This window comes from Schistocerca gregaria, chromosome 4 (assembly GCF_023897955.1).
Source record: "Schistocerca gregaria isolate iqSchGreg1 chromosome 4, iqSchGreg1.2, whole genome shotgun sequence".
Taxonomy (NCBI): domain Eukaryota; kingdom Metazoa; phylum Arthropoda; class Insecta; order Orthoptera; family Acrididae; genus Schistocerca; species Schistocerca gregaria.
In genome coordinates, this window is record NC_064923.1 from 698,523,691 (window position 1) to 698,541,292 (window position 17,602).

A 17,602-nucleotide genomic window follows, 5' to 3' on the forward strand; every position below is an offset into this window, starting at 1 on the left:
GCGAATCCCCTGTTTCAGCCCCAAGTTGACTAGCTTATTGTCATTCTTTTGGTGTCGTGTGGCGGCGCGGGTATCGCCGGATTAGGAAGTAATTTACTCAGTGTTTCTATTATAGTAAGGTTTGTAAGGTCCTTGTGAGAGGGTGATGAAAGCCGTTGGGCAAAATGAGCAATGAGTTTCTTGGGAAAAAAAGGGAGGGTTTAGTTATCATCATTTTAATAGAGTTTTAGGTACCTAGTAGTTTGACAAAGTGCCGCCAAAGGTTTATTAAATCATTTAACTGTTTGTAATCGGGCCACCATTCCGTTGCACAGCTGACATGTTGTTCTTCGAGTAGAATTTGTAATTTTACGTGTAATGCAAATGCCCTTATGCACTGTGATTTCAGTTTGAAAATCTTAACTATTTGCACGTATTTGGCAAGAATCATGGCTACTGTTAGTTGGCTTTTGACAGAATTGTTATTAAATAAACTCGAGAGAAAAAAACTGGTATATTTGCCTAATATGCAGAAGTGCCCTAGCAAGACGTGGCATGGACTCGACTAATGTCTGAAGTAGCGCTGGAGGGAACTGACTCCGTGAATCCTGCTGGACTGGCTATAAATCCGTAAGACTACGAGGCGGTGGAGATCCCTTCTGAACAGCACGTTGGAAGGCATCCCAGATATGCTCAGTAATGATCATGCCTGGGGAGTTTGGTGACCAGCGGAAGTGTTTAAACACAGAAGAGTGTTTCTGGAGAAACTGTGTAGCAATTCTGGACGTGTGGGGTGTCGCATTGTACTGCTGGAATTGTCCAAGTCCGTCGGAATGCACAATGGACAGAATGGACACACAAGATGCTTACGCACGTGTCATCCGTCAGAGTCGTATCTAGACGTATCAGGAGTCCCACAGCACTCCAGCTACACACGCCCCACACCATTACAGAGTCTCCAACAGCTTGAACAGTCCCCTGTTGACATGCAGGGTCCATGGATTCATGAGGTTGTCTTCATACCCCTACACGTCTATCCGCACGATACAATTTGGAACGAGACTCGTCCGACCAGGCAACATGTTTGCAGTCATCAACATTCCAATGTCGGTGTTGACGGGCCCTGGTGAGGCATAAAGCTTTGTGTCGTGCAGTCATCAAGGGTACACGAATGGGCCTCCGGCTCCGAAAGCCCATATCTACATCTACATCTACATCCACACTCTGCAAGCCACCTCACGATGTGTGGCGAAAGGTACCTTGAGTACCTCTATCGGTTCTCCCTTCTATTCGAGTCTAATATTGTTCGTGGAAAGAAAGACTGTCGGTATGCCTCTCTGTGACTTTAACCTCATGGTCTCTTCGCGAGATATACATAGGAGAGAGCAATATACTGCTTGACCCGTCGGTGAAGGTATGTTCTCGAAACTTCAACAAAAGCCCGTACCGAGCTACTGAGCATCTCTCTTGCAGAGTCTTCCACTGGAGTTTATCATCTCCGTAACGCTTTCGATATTACTAAATGATCCTATAACGAAGCACGGTGTTCTCCGTTGGATCTTCTCTATCTCTTCTATCAACGCTATCTGGTACGGGTAGGTGAGCAGTATTCAAGCAGTGTACTGTAACCCACTTCCTTTGTTTTCAGACTGCATTTCCTTAGGATTCTTCCAATGAATCTCAATCTGGAGTCTGCTTTACCGACGATTAATTTTATATAGTCATTCCAATTTTAAATCACTCCTAATGCCTACTCGCAGATAATTTATGGAATCAACTGCTTCCAGTTGCTGACCTGCTATATTGTAGCTAAATGATAAAGGATCCTTCTTGCTATGTATTAGCAGCACATTACACTTGTCTACATTGAGATTCAATTGCCACTCCCTGCTCCATGCGTCAATTCGTTGCAGATCCTCCTGCATTTCAGTACAATTTTCCATTGTTACAACTTCTTGATATACTGCAGCATCATCCGCAAAAAGCCTCAGTGAACTTGCGATGTTATCCACAAGGCCATTTATATATATTGTGAATAACAACAGTCCTAAAACACTCCCCTGTGGCACACCTGAAATCACTCTTACTTCGGAAGATTCAGTTGGTTCAAATGGCTCTGAGCACTATGGGACTCAACTTCTTAGGTCATCAGTCCCCTAGAACTTAGAACTACTTAAACCTAACTAACCTAAGGACATCACACACATCCATGCCCGAGGCAGGCATCCACTCCGGCGGCACTTCGGAAGACTTCTCTCCGTTGAGAATGACATATCGTTGATGTTTCGTTGAATGGTTCGCACGCTGTCACTTGTTGATGGCCCAGCATTGAAATCTGCCGTAATATGCGGAAGGGTTGGACTTTTGTCACGTTGAACCCCTCATACCTCTTCAGTCCTCGATGGTTCCGTTGTTGTAGGATCTTTTTTCGGCCTCATTGATGTCGGTGTTTTCATCTTTTACCGGATTCCCGAAATTAAAGGTACACAATTAAAATACACTCCTGGAAATTGAAATAAGAACACCGTGAATTCATTGTCCCAGGAAGGGGAAACTTTATTGACACATTCCTGGGGTCAGATACATCACATGATTACACTGACAGAACCACAGGCACATAGACACAGGCAACAGAGCATGCACAATGTCGGCACTAGTACAGTGTATATCCACCTTTCGCAGCAATGCAGGCTGCTATTCTCCCATGGAGACGATCGTAGAGATGCTGGATGTAGTCTTGTGGAATGGCTTGCCATGCCATTTACACCTGGCGCCTCAGTTGGACCAGCGTTCGTGCTGGACGTGCAGACCGCGTGAGACGAGGCTTCATCCAGTCCCAAACATGCTCAATGGGGGACAGATCCGGAGATCTTGCTGGCCAGGGTAGTTGACTTACATCTTCTACAGCACGTTGTGTAGCACGGGATACATGCGGACGTGCATTGTCCTGTTGGAACAGCAAGTTCCCTTGCCGGTCTAGGAATGGTACAACGATGGGTTCGATGACGGTTTGGATGTACCGTGCACTATTCAGTGTCAACTCGACGATCACCAGACGTGTACGGCCAGTGTAGGAGATCGCTCCTCACACCATGATGCCGGGTGTTGGCCCTGTGTGCCTCGGTCGTATGCAGTCCTGATTGTGGCGCTCACCTGCATGGCGCCAAACACGCATACGACCATCATTGGCACCAAGGCAGAAGCGACTCTCATCGCTGAAGACGACACGTCTCCATTCGTCCCTCCATTCACGCCTGTCGCGACACCACTGGAGGCGGGCTGCACGATGTTGGGGCGTGAGCGGAAGACGGCCTAACGGTGTGCGGGACCGTAGCCCAGCTTCAAGGAGACGGTTGCGAATGGTCCTCGCCGATACCCCAGGAGCAACAGTGTCCCTAATTTGCTGGGAAGTGGCGGTGCGGTCCCCTAAGGCACTGCGTAGGATCCTACGGTCTTGGCGTGCATCCGTGCGTCGCTGCGGTCCGGTCCCAGGTCGACGGGCAAGTGCACCTTCCGCCGACCACTGGCGACACCATCGATGTACTGTGGACACCTCACGCCCCACGTGTTGAGCAATTCGGCGGTACGTCCACCCGGCCTCCCGCATGCCCACTATACGCCCTCGCTCAAAGTCCGTCAACTGCACATGCGGTTCACGTCCACGCTGTCGCGGCATGCTACCAGTGTTAAAGACTGCGATGGAGCTCCGTATGCCACGGCAAACTGGCTGACACTGACGGCGGCGGTGCACAAATGCTGCGCAGCTAGCGCCATTCGACGGCCAACACCGTGGTTCCTGGTGTGTCCGCTGTGCCGTGCGTGTGATCATTGCTTGTACAGCCCTCTCGCAGTCTCCGGAGCAAGTATGGTGGGTCTGACACACCGGTGTCAATGTGTTCTTTTTTCCATTTCCAGGAGTGTAGTCGTACGGGACGATCCCCACTTCACCGTTCTGTCGGAGATGTTGTGTTCCATATCTGGTGCGATGGCTATAAAACCACGTTCACACTCACTTAAATTTTGATAATGTGCGGCTGTAGCAGCAGTAATCGATCTCACAACCGCACCAGACACTAGTTGTCTTTTGTATGTGTTGCCGACCGCAGCTACGTATTCTGCATGTTTTTATATCTGTATTCGAATACGACTGCCTTTAGCAATTTTTTTGACGCTTCAGCATAAAAGTATTTTATAATTAATCGAAACCCTCAGTTGGCAACAGGTGTTGTTAATGTACCTCAGTGGGAGCAGCTGGAAATGTGTGCCCCGACCGGGACTTGAACCTGGGATCTCCTGCTTACATGGCAGACGTTCTATCCATCTGAGCCACCGAGAGCACAGAGTGTAGGGCGACTGCACGGACTTACCCCTTGCACGCTTCCCGTGAGACCCAGATTCCCAACTGTCCACAACCTACATTCGTAACGTTCCTAAAGAATATTTGTCCATTCACTCATTACTCGCGCCATCTAAGATGACGATTCCCGTAATAGTTTGGGCAAAGTGTGCGCATTCGCACACAATACGTTCCATGGTCAGGTAGCCTTTAATTGTGTGAAGAGAGTAATTGTTCCTAAAGAACAGATACCAATGATGACCATGCAGCTTCTCTAGAAAGAAATGATAATTAACGAAATCCTCAGCTTCCAACAGGTGTTGATATACCTCAATGGGGACAGCTGAATATATATCAACACCACCTGTTGGCAGCTGAGGGTTTCGATTAATTATCATTTCTTTCTAGAGAAGCTGCATGGTCATCATTGGTATCAGTTCTTTCGGAACAGTTACTAGTTACTATCTTCATACAGTAAAAGTATTTGTTTGGGAATGATAGATGACGCATCAAGTTCGGCAATCCTTCCACGTGTTTTTCTTAAATTAAACCCGATCTTTGTCAAAAAACAAATGTTCAAATGTGTGTGAAATGTTATGAGACTTAACTGCTAAGGTCAGCAGTCCCTAAGCTTACATCTGGCCGGGGTGGCCGAGCGGTTCTAGGCGCTACAGTCTGGAACCGCGTGACCGCTACGGTCGCAGGTTCGAATCCTGCCTCTGGCACGGATGTGTGTGATGTCCTTAGGTGAGTTAGATTTAATTAGTGCTAAGTTCTAGGAGACTGATGACCTCAGACGTTAAATCCCATAGTGCTCAGAGCCATTTGAACCATTTGAACCTAAGCCTACACACTACTTAACCTAAATTATCCCAAGGACAAACACACACACCCATGCCCGACGGAGGACTCGAACATCCGACGGAACCAGCCCCACAGTCCATGTCTGCAGCGCCTCTGACAGCTCGGCTACTCCCGCGCGGTTCCATCCTTGTCCTGGGTCTCGCTGTCATAAAGCAGTATCTGTGAGGCACTGGTTTGTGCACAGTAACATTCCTTAAAGGACTAGCCTGCCCGGAGTAGCCTGTGGGACGAGCTAGAACTTCGGTTTCGCACCAGACCTTAACGCTCAGAGGCGGCGCCGTGGTTGGACGCTGGACTCGCATTCGGGAGGACGACGGTTCAATCCCGCGTCCGGCCATCCTGACTTAGGTTTTCCGTGATTTCCCTAAATCGCTCTAGGCAAATGCCGAGATGGTTCCTTTGAAAGGGCACGGCCGACTTCCTTCCCCGTCCTTCCCTAATCCGATGAGACCGATGACCTCGCCGTCTGGTCTCCTTCCTCAAAAACAACCAAACCAAGCGCTCAACATCATTACCTTTTCCATCCTTCGGCTCTGAGCATTGTGGGACTTAACAATTGAGGTCATCAGTCACCTAGACTTAGAACTACTTAAACTTAACTAACCTAAGGACAGCACACACATCCATGCCCGAGGCAGGATTCGAACCTGCGACCGTAGCAGCAGCGCGGTTCCGGACTGAAGCACCTACAACCGCTCGGCCACAGCGGCCGACTCCGTCCTCGGCTCTTGCCGAAGAGTAGGCTGCCCTTTCCGCCACAGATATTCACACACCTCATTAATGGAATGTTTACCGAGCAGAGCTGAGACCGTCATAAAGGCCAAGTGTGGACTCACTCCACAACAGGTGTTTAGATACTTTTGATCAGTGAAAGCCGGTACCGACAGTGAAAGCCCCAGCAAGTAATGGTGTTCTGCGAGCAGCTACTGACCGAGCAGCGGCAGCGAGAGGAGAGCCCAGGCGGCGCCGACGGCCAGGTAGGCGATGCACACCACCGAAGTCGTCCTCACGAGTTCCGACTGCGCCGTGGGCCACGTCGCGTTCACCTCGTCTGGCAGCTGCCCGCACTCTGGGTCTGCAAACGGCGAATTGCACTCGTCACAAACGCAGCTCACAAACAACAGACTCAGAAAAAAGAGCTGAATATTTACCTACTGCAGGAGTAACGGTTTTTAGGAAAGAACAATTGATTATTGTCGCTTGTCGCTGTACTTTACAAATTATTGAACAAAACGAAAGTTTAACCAGAAAACATACTTCGAGAAAGCCTTCGCTACTGAAAGAAGAGCAGAACGTGTAACATAATATACAGGATACCCTTATCATCTAGTACTAAAGGTGTGCGCCATAGGCATCTGCACATATTTATCGGACAGGGGGTAAAAATATAAAATCGCCCCTTTTTTATATAACTGAATCAGCGAGTTTCAAAACGTGTGGTGTCCACAGAACTAATTCGGACAGTATGTATACAAAACCAGTTGTATCTCAAACGATTGATAACTAATTATTTAATGAATGCTGGCGATGTTGTAAAATTCCTGGTCATTCAAAATCATCCGAAGTTAATTTTTATTTTTGAAAAAAGAGCCGAAGAAATGTATGTGAGAATTACACGGGTATACGTCTCACGAATGCAGTTTATAAAGCTTACTAAAAATGATAAAGTCATTTTAAAGTAATAACATACACGTTTCGGAGAAGTGCAAAGGAAGGTCGTGCACCGATAATGTTTTTGGCATCCATTTTAGAAAGACGACGAGAAGTCAGTTTAGAAACACTTATTGCTTTCACTGATTTCGAAAAAGCTTTGGACTCCGTCATTAGAAATAGACTGCGGACAATAATGGACAAGCGAATATATCCCGTGCATCCCATGCAAGTAATTAGATGCATATATTGAAGACACCAGGACAATCAAGTACTGGAACTTCAAATACGAACGGAATAATAGTAAATCAAGATGTCAGACAGGGATGCAGTATGTTGCCAAGTCTTTTTAATGTCTGTACTGAAGATCTCATAAGAAAATGTAATAAGAAAGTCCATGAAGGTATACAGCTAAAAAGGAAATATCATCTACACTATGTGATCAAAAGTATCCGGACACCTGGCTGAAAATGACTTACAAGTTCGTGGCGCCCTCCATCGGTAATGCTGGGATTCAATATGGTGTTGTCCCACCCTTAGCCTTGATGGCAGCTTCCACTCTCGCAGGCATACCTGGTGCTGGAAGGTTTCTTGGGAAATGGTAGCCCATTCTTCACGGAGTGCTGCACTGAGGAGAGGTATCGATGTCGGTCGGTGAGGCCTGCCACGATGTCGGGGTTCCAAAACATCCCAAAGGTGTTCAATAGGATTCAGGTCAGGGCTCTGTGCAGGCCACTCCATTACAAGAATGTTATTGTCATGTAACCACTCCACCACAGGTCGTGCATTATGAACAGGTGCTCGATCGTGTTGAAAGATGCAATCGCCATTCCCGTATTGCTGTTCAACAGTGGGAAGAAAGATGGTGCTTAAAACATCAGTGTGTGATGGTGCCACGCAAAATAACAAGGGGTGCAAGCCCCCTCCATAAAAAACACAACCATACCATAACACCACCGCCTCCGAATTTTATTGATGGCACTACACATGCTGGCAAATGACATCAACCACGCATTCGCCATACTCACAACCTGCCATTGGAACACCGGGTCCAATATTTACGCTCCTTACACCAAGCGATCCGTCGTTTGGCATTTACCGGCGTGATGTGTGGCTTATGAGCAGCCGCTCGACACTGAAATCCAAGTTTTCTAACCTCCTACCTAACTGTCATAATACTTGCAGTGGATCCTAATGCGATTTGGAATTCCTGTGTGATGGTCTGGATAGACGTCTGCCCATTACACATTACGAGCCTCTTCAACGGTCGGTGGTCTCTGTCAGTCAACAGAGAAGGTCGGCCTGTACGCTTTTGTGCCCTACGTGTCCCTTCACGTTTCCACTTCACTATGACATCGGAAACAGTGGACCTATGGATGTTTAGCGTAATGGAAATCTCTCGTACAGACGTATGACACAAGTGACACCCAATCACCTGACCACGTTCGAAGTCCATGAGGTCCGCGGTGTGCCCCATTCTGCTCTTTCACGATGTCTACTGAATACTGCAGTCACTCATATGGAGTACCAGGCAGTAGGTGGCGGCACAATGCACCTAATATGAAAAACGTATGTGTTTGGATGTGTCTAGATACCTTTGATCACATAGTGCATATGCTATGGTGTTTGCAGATGATAACATTATAAAATAAATGTATCTACTGATAAGACAGAAGTTGAGGCCCACTAAGGAAAATTTCATGTTCTCTCTAAGATTGTTATCGGAAACGAGGTACTTGAGTTACTTAGTCAGTAACGTAAGTTTGGACATATACACTCCTGGAAATTGAAATAAGAACACCGTGAATTCATTGTCCCAGGAAGGGGAAACTTTATTGACACATTCCTGGGGTCAGATACATCACATGATCACACTGACAGAACCACAGGCACATAGACACAGGCAACAGAGCATGCACAATGTCGGCTCAAGTACAGTGTATATCCACCTTTCGCAGCAATGCAGGCTGCTATTCTCCCATGGAGACGATCGTAGAGATGCTGGATGTAGTCCTGTGGAACGGCTTGCCATGCCATTTCCACCTGGCGCCTCAGTTGGACCAGCGTTCGTGCTGGACGTGCAGACCGCGTGAGACGACGCTTCATCCAATCCCAAACATGCTCAATGGGGGACAGATCCGGAGATCTTGCTGGGCAGGGTAGTTGACTTACACCTTCTAGAGCACGTTGGGTGGCACGGGATACATGCGGACGTGCATTGTCCTGTTGGAACAGCAAGTTCCCTTGCCGGTCTAGGAATGGTAGAACGATGGGTTCGATGACGGTTTGGATGTACCGTGCACTATTCAGTGTCCCCTCGACGATCACCAGAGGTGTACGGCCAGTGTAGGAGATCGCTCCCCACACCATGATGCCGGGTGTTGGCCCTGTGTGCCTCGGTCGTATGCAGTCCTGATTGTGGCGCTCACCTGCACGGAGCCAAACATGCATACGACCATCATTGGCACCAAGGCAAAAGCGACTCTCATCGCTGAAGGCGACACGTCTCCATTCGTCCCTCCATTCACGCCTGTCGCGACACCACTGGAGGCGGGCTGCACGATGTTGGGGCGTGAGAGGAAGACGGCCTAACGGTGTAAGGGACCGTAGCCCAGCTTCATGGAGACGGTTGCGAATGGTCCTCGCCGATACCCCAGGAGCAACAGTGTCTCTAATTTGCTGGGAAGTGGCGGTGCGGTCCCCTACGGCACTGTGTAGGATCCTACGGTCTTGGCGTGCATCCGTGCGTCGCTGCGGTGCGGTCCCAGGTCGACGGGCACGTGCACCTTCCGCCGACCACTGGCGACAACATCGATGTACTGTGGAGACCTCACGCCCCACGTGTTGAGCAATTCGGCGGTACGTCCACCCGGCCTCCCGCATGCCCACTATACGCCCTCGCTCAAAGTCCGTCAACTGCACATACGGTTCACGTCCACGCTGTCGCGGCATGCTACCAGTGTTAAAGACTGCGATGGAGCTCCGTATGCCACGGCAAACTGGCTGACACTGACGGCGGCGGTGCACAAATGCTGCGCAGCTAGCGCCATTCGACGGCCAACACCGCGGTTCCTGGTGTGTCCGCTGTGCCGTGCGTGTGATCATTGCTTGTACAGCCCTCTCGCAGTGTCCGGAGCAAGTATGGTGGGTCTGACACACCGGTGTCAATGTGTTCTTTTTTCCATTTCCAGGAGTGTACGAAGACATAAAAAACCTACAAATTTAACATACATGTAGTACTATAAACAAAATATAAATATAGTTTAAAGAGCCCGAAACTGAAACTCTATAAAACAATTACAGTACCTGTACTGCTCTCTAGCGGCGAAAGCTGGAGTGAGGGAAACAGAGATAAAAATAACATACAGCTAGCAGAAACGACATTTTTTAAGAACTGTCAAAGATTACTCAAGGAAGAACCACAAAAAATGATGACATCCACGCCGAATTGGGAATTTATAATTTAAATGAGAAATTGGAGAACACAGTTCCGGAGACAACACCAAAAGCGGATGGATGAAGACAGAATTCCAGTCATTGTAAAGAAGTCAGAGCCCTCAGGAACAAGAGATGTAGGGCTACCGAAAAGAAGATGGAACTGATTATGTGATGTCGGAACAGGTGTGTTGCCTCAGCACTGAAGTGCAAAAGAGGAAGGTGGCGAAGAGGATTGGAAATTATTAACTTTGCTACATTTAAGGTATATTACTTTGATAATCCCCCCCCCCTCCCCTTTAACCATGGACCTTGCCGTTGGTGGGGAGGCTTGCGTGCCGTACCTTACCGTAGGTGCAACAACAACGGAGGAGCATCGCTCGACTGACTGACAGGGAGACCATGCGGCAACAGATCTTTGTAATTTTTTATATTTACGGTGCTAAAACGGCCAAGGGCCTTGCAGCAGTGGTAACACCGGTTCCCGTCATATCACCGCTGTCGGGCTGGGCTAGCACTTGGATGGATGACCATCCGTTCTATCGAGCGCTGTTGGCAAGCGGCGTGCACTCAGCCCTTGTGAGGCAAACTGAGGAGCTACCTGATTGAGAAGTAGCGGCTCCGGTCTCGTAAGCTGACATACCGCCGGGAGAGCGGTTTGCTGACCACATGTCCCTACATATCCGCATCCAGTGACGCGTCTGGGCTAAGGATAACACGGCGGCCGGTCGGTGCCTTTGGGCCTTCATGGCCTGTTCGGGCGGATTTAAGTTTTTTTTTTATGGTGCTGAAATTCAGAACTGAAATATCAGTTCCCGAAGAAGTACGCTGCAACTCTCAATCATTCTCGAGAAAGTCTACTTCGAAGATCTACGATGAACTATAATCTACTGAAGTTAAGGTTGTTCTTCTCAAATGGTGGTGTGGGTCACTCGGTTTATAAATGATATAATCCTGACAGCAGCCCTAGGCCACAGAATGAAACTGACTAGTCATCCATGCTGTAAATAGTGTGGTTGACACTGCCGTGTAATCAACAGTTTGTTGCTCCATAAATCGAGGTCTATGGAAATGTTGTTAAAAAAAATCATACTAAATTAAGAACAATCTTCGATAGCATCGGGGGATTGTAATTGGGTACGCAACGTAGCCCTTTGTTCGAATTCTACTATGGTCTTTTCCTCGTTTTATTTTTTTTAAATTATTCACGTATACTCATTAAAACATATATCATTTTTGTCAAGAATGCACATCTTGTTCCTAATTACGTATAGCAGGCATTGCTGTATGAACTCTTATAGAGGATAGATCATGAAGAAGATTGAAATTGTAAAACGGTTACAAATTGGTTAATCTTACAGAAAATATCAATAATTAACAATTTATGTTTGCAATGGAAACTAGAATTTTGCGTGCAATATATAATTATAAACAAGGAGAACAGCATTTGTCGTAAACAATGAAGAGCTTATATGTGTTAAGTAGCATACATTTGAGAATTTTTAGTAAAACGATGTAGATATTCGAATTAAACGAAAGAATAAAACCAACGAAAACACCATAGCGAGAGTTGCGTAGTACTACTTGTGGAATTAATATTTGAATCCAAAACTTGACGTACCATGAATATAAAAAGCTTCAAAAATCTCGTTGCCAGATGGTCTGCTTGTGAACTATCCAAGTACGACTCACCACCGCCCATCCTCACAGCTTCATTTCCGCCAATACCTCATCAGCCTTCCACACTTCACAGAAATTCTCCTGCCTACCTTGCGGGACTAGCATTCCTGGAGGAAAGGGTGTTATGGATACGTAGCTTAGCTATAGCCATGGGATTGTTTCCTGAATGAATTTCCACTATGCAACGGATTGCGCAGCTACGAAAGGCAAATATATATATATATATATATATATATGCGCATTCGAAATTGGCTGGCAGATTTTAAAAAATATATATATATATTCATTATGGAAGACGGTTCTCCTTTGTACTGTTCTAGAGTGGCCAGTCAAGTGCAGTCATTTATGAGCTACGATAGGCTAGTTAGATGGCTTTATTTAGGACATACCTGTGGAATGAGCTGCTTTATACTTTCATCACGTCACACTCATTCCCTTATTTCCCGGCCTCATGCAGCATCAGGTGGAGGGGCACGGGGGGGGGGGGGGGGGGGGGAGTGGCTGAGCGCTAGGTCTAAGCTTCACTGTATCTATTGATCATATTGATCAACCTCTCGGCCACTCATATCAACAGATACGACCTGAGTTCGTATCAGTGTTACAACATCGCAATTGTGTTCAGTGTGTACTATAATAGCTAGACCACGCAACAATGCGAGGGGACATAATAGCTAGACCACGTAAACCTTTTTTTTTTTTGCAACAATGCGAGGGGATGTACTTGTGATACAGATGTCGGCCAGGTGCAGTACAGTCCCGTCTATGTTGTACTAGTAGGGGAGTAGTGCAACTCTCAGGAACTGCGGAGTACTCGGGTGGCTCCATTTCTGGAGCTCGATAATGCTAATGCGAGGAAGCGACACAAGAATTTCGTGGTTGTTCCGGCTGTGAACATTCTGATCCGCCTTGATTGCAGGACGGTACCACAAATGCGACCACAGGGGGTAGACAAAAATACGGAAACACCAAAAACACAGGACATTACCATGCCTAATACGATACAGTACAACTGTTGGCTTGTAAAACAGCATCCAGTTGACACAGAATGGATAAATACAGGTCCTGTATGGTTTTAGAGGGAATCGTATCACTCTTACCGCAAACTAGTGGCAATTTGAGGTATCGATGATGGAGTTTGGTAGCGATCACACCCTCTTCTTTTCAAAGTAAACCACAAATGCTAACTAACATTGAGATCTGGTGACTGTGCTGGCCATGGGAAAGGCGACAATTCATCCTCGTGGTGATAAAGTCAGTCCTGGACGATACGAGCTGTGTGAACAAGGGCCCGGTCATCTTGGAACGCATCACCATTGGGAGACAAAAATGCACCAAGGGATGGACTTAATCCAAATGGTCACAGTCCTGGATAGTAACCCGACCTTGCAGAGTACCTATGGGGCCAATGGAATAGCACGATGTAGCTACCGAATTCATCACTGAACCCCGTCATGTTTCACTCTTTGGACTTAAGCACGCCCAAAAGTTGGCAACAGTGTGGAACAGGAGTCATCCGATCAAACTTTCTTCTATTGCTCGAAAGGCCAAGTTTTATGGCTTCGGCCCCACGCTTTCCTGTTACGTCCATCTGATCACTGATGTCAAGTTTAGGAAGACCAGCTCGGCCTGCAAAACACAACGTACGGAGCTTCCTTCGTGTTGTTTTAATGCTGACAAGGTTCGCGGGTGCGATATCCAGTTCTGCAGTGACACTTTACAACTGCCATGCTCTTATTCTCCGTCAAAATCCTCTTCAATGACCTTCTGTCACAATCAAGAAACACAAACCCTGGTCCGCGCTGTGGCTTAACGGATGATGTTTTACTGCTTTCCCTGTATGTGGTATAAATCTTGGATACGGTGCCGCTTGAAACACCCAACACTTCGGTTGCCTTGTTTACGAAAGCACCTAAGATACGAGCAACAACAATCTGCTCACTTTCGAAGTCATTTTTAGCTGTGGCATAATGCGCTCACAACTACACAGAACACTCTTTTGGCCACGACTGACACTTGCAATATACTGAGGGAACTGCACAGGTCTCGTTCGTGTCAAATATAACAGTTTGATCGTTCAGTTTCGTTAACATCTGCATTTATGTTCAAACGTGCATTTCTCGCAGTATTTACGTACTTTTGACCAGCCCCTATAATTCCCATGAAAAGAATGAAACAAAGTTCTGCAGCGATTGATTCGGCTAGAACGTTTCTCGTCGCACACTGCAGTACTACGTCTGTGGTTTTGTGAAAATGCATCAGAATTCTGAAATGAAGAAAAAGTCTACCAGTACAAGGCCAACTGTCTCCTCTTGCTTCCCCCCACCCCCCTTCCGTTCTATCCCCCTCCCCCCTCCTATCGGGAAGGCCGTCTATCGGACACTGGTTTATGGCCAACAACTTGTAAATAAAAGGTAACCACGTCAGGGTCACTTTCAGGGATGTTGTAGAGGAAAGATGGCAGCATTTCACTAGTATATTTACACTACTGGCCATTAAAATTGTTACACCACGAAGATGACGTGCTACAGACGCGAAATTTAACCGACAGGAAGAAGACGCTCTGATATGCAATTGATTAGCTTTTCAGAACATTCACACAAACTTGGCGCCGGTGGCGACACCTACAACGTGCTGACTTGAGGAAACTTTCCAACCGATTTCTCATACACAAAACAGCAGTTGACCAGCGTTGCCCGGTGAAACGTTGTTGTGATGCCTCGTGTAAGGAGGAGCACTGCGTACCATCACGTTTCCGACTTTTCTTATAAAGGTCGGATTGTAGCCTATCGCTATTGCGGTTTATCGTATCGCAACATTGCTGCTCGCGTTGGTCGAGATCCAATGACTGTTGGCAGAATATGGAATCGGTGGGTTCAGGAGGGTAATACGGAACGCCGTGCTGGATCCCAACGGCCGCGTATCACTAGCAGTCGAGATGACAGACATCTTATCCGCATGGCTGTAACGGATCGTGCAGCCACGTCTCGATCCCTGAGTCAACAGATGGGGAAGATTGCAAGACAACAACCATCTGCACGAGCAGTTCGACGACGTTTTCAGCAGCATGGACAATCAGCTCGGAGACCATGGCTGCGGTTACCCTTGACGGTGCATCACAGACATGAGCACCTGATGGTGTACTCTAAGTCGAACCTGGGTGAACGAATGGCAAAACGTCATTTTTTCGGATGAATCCAGGTTCTGTTTACAGCATCATGATGGTCGCATCCGTGTTTGGCGACGTCGCGGTGAACACATATTGGAAGCGTGTATTCGTCATCTCCATACTGACGTATCACCCGGTGTGATGGTATGGGGTGCCATTGGTTACACGTCTAGGTCACCTCTAGTTCGCATCGACGGCACTTTGAACAGTGGACGTTACATTTCAGATGTGTTACGACCCGTGGCTCTACCCTTCGTTCGATCCCTGCGAAACCCTGCACTTCAGCAGGATAATGCACGACCGCATGTTGCAGGTCCTGTTCGGGCCTTTCTGGATAGAGAAAATGTTCGATTGCTGCCCTGGCCAGCACATTCTCCAGATCTCTCACCAATTGAAAACGTCTGATCAATGGTGGTCGAGCAACTGGGTAGCCACAATACGCCAGTCACTACTCTTGATGAACTGTGGTATCGTGTCGAAGCTGCATGGGCAGCTGTACCTGTTCACGCCATCCAAGCTCTGTTTGACTCAATGGCCATGCGTATCAAGGCCGTTATTACGGTGTGAGGTGGTTGTTCTGGGTACTGGTTTTTCAGGATCTATGCACCCAAACTGCGTGAAAATGTAATCACATGTCAGTTCTAGTACAATATACTTGTCCAATGAATACCCATTTATCATCTGCATTTCTGCTTGGTGCAGCAATTTTAATGGCCAGTAGTGTAATTCTTGGATGCTAGTGTAGACTTTGTTCGTACCCCTGTGATACCCTGCTTACTGTGCTGAAATAACATGGGGTTGCCCGCGGCAGGTACTCACTGTAGAAGAAGAAGGCGTAGAGGACGAATCCGAAGTTGTCCTGTGAGCCCGGCTGCAGGTGGCACCAGAAGAGGAGGAAGCCCAGAAGACCGAGGACGGCCCAGACCGCGCCCTGCAACTGTTACACACACACAGGCGGTCAGCTGGCAGCTGGGAGAGGCGGCTGCAGCCCGCGGTGCTACCGGCACAGAACGCCGAACGTTCCCAACTCTTGACAACCACTCTCATGCGAGATAAAATACAAAAACGAGTTGGCAAGATAAATTGAAAGTGGAGGTAAGAAATGTGTTCTTCTTCAGACAAATCCCAATGAAATGGGAGTGGGTCAGAGCGTTTCCGAAATGAGAAAGTGTGGGAATGGAATTTCCCCATGATGTGAATCCATTTGTGGTTCAGTTTACATAGTCTGAATCTTCACTGACTCTCTGTTCATAGTGAATTGTATACGGCAATTTTTCAAACTCTGAAAGCCGATCATACTACTCCCACACACTGCTGGCTACTAGAAATGCAACAGCAGGAGGGAAAGTAAATAGTGAAATTTTGCTTATTGTGCATATACGCTGATCAGCCAAAACATTATGACCACTGCCCACCGCGAGGTTGTATGCTGCCTGGGGGCCGCTGAGGGAACGTGACGCGGTAAGAGACCTATATGGGCGGAGCAAAGACGAAAGGGGACTAATTCTAGCGACTATAAGTAGCTCAAAATGCGAAAATCCGCCGACTTAAGCGACTTTGCCAAAGCCAGATTGTTGTGGTCCAGTGCGGGGAAGTGAGAATCTCGGAAACGGCGATGCTAGTTGGCTGTTCGCGTGCTACTGTCGTGAGCATCTACGGAAAGTGGTTGAAGAATGCTGAAACAACAAGTAGGCGGCAAGAAGTCGGACGTCCATACCTCATCACAGAACACAGGGGTCGGAGAATTGCCGGCTGTCTAAAGCAGGATGGGCAGCGATCTGTGGCAGATCTGACGACAGAGCACAGTGCTGGCGCAGGCGCAAATGTTTTGGAGCACGCTGTTCAGTGCATAATACTGAACAAGGTGTTCTACAACAGAGGACCCGTACGAGTTCCCATGTTGACGCAACAACATCGTCAGTTTGATTACAGTGGTCACGGGATCATCGAAATTGGACAGCGGATCAATGGAATCGTATCGCCTGGTCGGATGAATCCCGTTTGTTGTTAAACCAGGTCGATGCTCTTATGTACGTACGCTGTTATCCAGGCGAACGGCTGCTAGAAGCATGCAGCATGCATGCAGCCGATGGTAGCAGTATTATATGAAGGGCTTATTTCAATAGCGGTACAAATCCATTTTTGTTCATTCTGAGATACAGAGTCCTAAAGTTAAATGAGCGCTGAAAAATCTGCAGTTGAGTTACCAGAAATATTCAAGTATATTTTAGGACTATCTCAGAATGAACAGAAATGGACTTGTACCACTATTGAAAGAAGCCCTTCATATTATGGCGTGCACTCAACTGGGCTTCCATGGGGCCATGACAGCTGTGGACTACGTGAACATTATTAGAGACCACCTATAACACCTTACGCATGATGTCTTCCCCAACAGCGATGTCATCTTCCGTGTCACAATGCGAGAATCATACTACAATGGTTTGAGGAGCGTGAAAGGGAACTGATTTTGTGACTTGGCCATAAAATTC

The 17,602-nt window shown here is 47.4% G+C and overlaps 1 protein-coding gene across 1 annotated transcript in view; it reads right to left on the reverse strand.

Moving 5' to 3' along the window:
* LOC126267486 (uncharacterized) overlaps positions 1–17,602 on the reverse strand; it is a 319,130-nt gene that overhangs the window by 222,980 nt on the left and 78,548 nt on the right. Inside the window, exons 2-3 of the mRNA XM_049972770.1 lie at positions 15,930–16,047; positions 6,111–6,254 (exon numbers count right to left, since the gene is read on the reverse strand). Of these exons, the coding sequence (XP_049828727.1) occupies positions 6,111–6,254; positions 15,930–16,047 (262 nt within the window). The remainder of the gene's footprint in view (positions 1–6,110; positions 6,255–15,929; positions 16,048–17,602) is intronic.